General features: G+C 41.1%; 1 protein-coding gene across 1 annotated transcript in view; it reads right to left on the bottom strand.

Annotated features, from left to right (window-relative positions):
- Positions 1-2,964, bottom strand: part of NUP205 (nucleoporin 205) — a 107,073-nt gene that overhangs the window by 76,116 nt on the left and 27,993 nt on the right. The window contains exon 8 of the mRNA XM_007952916.1: positions 1,122-1,297. Coding sequence (XP_007951107.1) covers positions 1,122-1,297 — 176 coding nt within the window. The remainder of the gene's footprint in view (positions 1-1,121; positions 1,298-2,964) is intronic.

Genomic DNA, 2,964 nt, shown 5'->3' on the forward strand with positions numbered 1-2,964 from the left:
CCTTCACCTTGCTAAGGCTTCTTTTCCACAGATGTAAGATAAAGGTTTAGCAAGACTGCTTCCTATTCCAAGATTCTGTACTGCCAATCCATCAAGTCCTTCAAGGTTGCTGGCTGAGGACTCAATCCATCTGAAACACTCCTGAAGTATCCCAGCCCTGCATGAGCTGTCTTTACTATGAAACAATGCATTGTAACTTATTGCCTATGTCTCTCACTTACTAACTGGCACTATCTGTATCATCCTGGGTATACGTCCTATGTCCCTAATTAGATTATAAACTCTTTGTTGGCATGGAATCAATATCCTGTTTATTTGTCTTCTTCTCAACACCTAGCATAATACCTAGAACACAGGAGAAACACAGTAAATGTTTGATTCATTAAGTAATGTACAAGCACTTCACTGTTCGCTTACTGCCATTCTGGGTCCTTTTTCCACTTGCCTTAGGCTTTCCAGGAGGCATGGTATCAGAACTGTGTGATAGTATTGCAAGTGTCGAACCGCCAGACAAAAAAAGATCATTGATAGCGCTTTCCCTATCACTGACTTCCTGCCACCATCTTCCACACAGCACACAAAGCAAGCACTGTGAAGGGACTGTCTGCAGCGGCTCCAAAAACCTTTCCTGACTCCGCTCTGCAGCTCGGGTCTGCCATTCAACATCAGCCTGTGTGTTACAGTTTCTTCAATCCATTACGGTACATGCACCCATGCCAATGTCCATTTATACACTACAATTCAGAGTCAAAATGATTACCTGTAAAGCTGGAGACTTCCCACTGTGGTTCTTACAAAACACATAGGAAAGTACTAACAAGACCAAGCTCAGTACTGACCCTGTGCTTAATAATCTTCTACCCGTAAAAGCAGTTTCATTTATCTACCACTTTTTCACCATAAACCGTTCTCCAGGGCACGTATTTCTTCCTCTTACCTTCCTCTCAGTTACTAGGTTTTATTTGTTTCACTTTCATCAGTCACAAACTCTAACACAACCAATTACTATCAAACCTTAGTCTGTATCTAAAGACGCTACCAGTTCCTAAGACATTAAGTCAGCTGATTGACTCAGTCTGACATTATCTTAGACTTCTACTAGTACTTTACAGCCCACTTACCTTCATTGGCATAAGTGTGAGGAAATCTGTGATGAGGTTATGGACTCTGCGGATGTAAAATTCCTCCTGGTAGAAGTTCTCTGAGGTGACCACAGATTCAGTGAGGAACAGGAAAACATTGTCAGCAATGGCAAGCTCCACCATGGCTTCATCTGCTTCTGTGAACTCAGCCAGAGCTAGAACACATTTTCAAAAACAGTACATGGAGGAAAAGTCATTAACCCAGACTGCAATGGGTCATAACAATCTTTTAACAGTTCCACATTCACATCTCTTCCCAACATTCCAGCATGTGCTATGCCCAAAACAAGGAGGCAAACTGAAACTGACTCACAAACCCCAGAGACCTGTCAAAAAGAGTGCATTAGGGAAAAATGTGTCTTTTACAATAACACTACCATCAATGGCTATTTCTTCAGAGAAGTGGGATATAATCCTACTGCAAACAGAGGGCTGTGACCTGGACATTAACACATTCAAGTAATGCTAAGGCTTAAAGTTCAATGAAATACACACGTTTTTCATAAAAAGTTTCAACAGTGAAGGACAAAACTTGATACAATCAATTTGGTACTTTTAGTAATCAAGCAGCCAAAATTGGAAAATTAAATCTTAACAAGAGACTGGTCTACTTGCAGGTTTTTAACTTTTCATTTCAGTATAACAGAACATCTACACACCCATCACGGTAACTTCACTGTTATCAACTGATGGCCACTCTTGTTTCATCGACACCATTTTATCACTCTACCCACGTATGCTTCTGTATGGAACTCAAAAAGATACTTTTAAAACGAAAAAATAAATAAATAAACCACACAAGGCACATAATACGGTTACATATATTAAAAAGTAATCAATGATAATATCAAACATCCAGACAGTAGTCAGACTTCCAACTGTCTCATGAATATCAAGAAAGGATTAGGCTTCATGTACTTCTGGTAAGATCAAGGAATAGGCAGATAAGTGACACAGACCCTTTTAACAAAGAAAAGAAAAACCAATTGACAGAGATACAGAAGATAATCCTGGAGTCCTGAGCTTTGAAAGGGACTATACAGAAGTGGATTAGCCACCAACTAAAGGAAAAACCTGAACGAAAACAGTGAGTACAGAGACGGTCACAGCTGCAGACTGTCAGCTACTCTGAAGGGACCAACAGCCTGAATATTTCCAAGTGGGGAGGGGACCTGAGAATTGACCTAAAGATCAGCCCTGGTCACCAAGGGCCGCAGGGACGACTGCGCTGGTGGCCTATGACTAGGAAGGGAAACAGCAAGAAGGGAGACAACCTGAGCTGTAGACTTTCCACTGTCCAGGGTGCAGCCATTTTGATTGTTTACACGTGGCAGCCATTTTGGATGTTTAAAGTGATAGCATTCACATTCGGATTCCAAGGACTTAAGAATAGGCTCCATTTGCCAAGGTCAGTAGGGATATACGAGAGGCTGACAACAGGAAAGGAGACATGTGGTGAGTGTTTAAGTGCTGTCAACTAGCGAACAGAGGAGCACAGTACCCTGCTTGCGTAGATGACATACAAACAAAACGAAGAAAACAAAACTCATGGGCAAGTCACCCCAACATACAATCACCTATTAAATATAAACACAAAAATGTCACAATGCCTCAGAGACAACAGGAATCACAGTCCACACAAAGAAGACAAAGCAGGAGAAACAAGGGACCAGAATACAGATTCAAAACACATCCCTGAGGAAGATGCAGCATTGGAACTCCCTGATAAGGAATTCAGAAGAATTATATTTAGGTGTCTTCAATGAATTGAGAGACAGATCAAGGAAAACAGAGAGAAAACCCTAGAACAATTTTGAAAGAC

The sequence above is a fragment of the Orycteropus afer genome, unplaced genomic scaffold, assembly GCF_000298275.1.
Source record: "Orycteropus afer afer isolate SDZICR_OR568_19922 unplaced genomic scaffold, OryAfe1.0 scaffold00365, whole genome shotgun sequence".
In the NCBI taxonomy this organism is placed as follows: Eukaryota; Metazoa; Chordata; class Mammalia; order Tubulidentata; family Orycteropodidae; genus Orycteropus; species Orycteropus afer.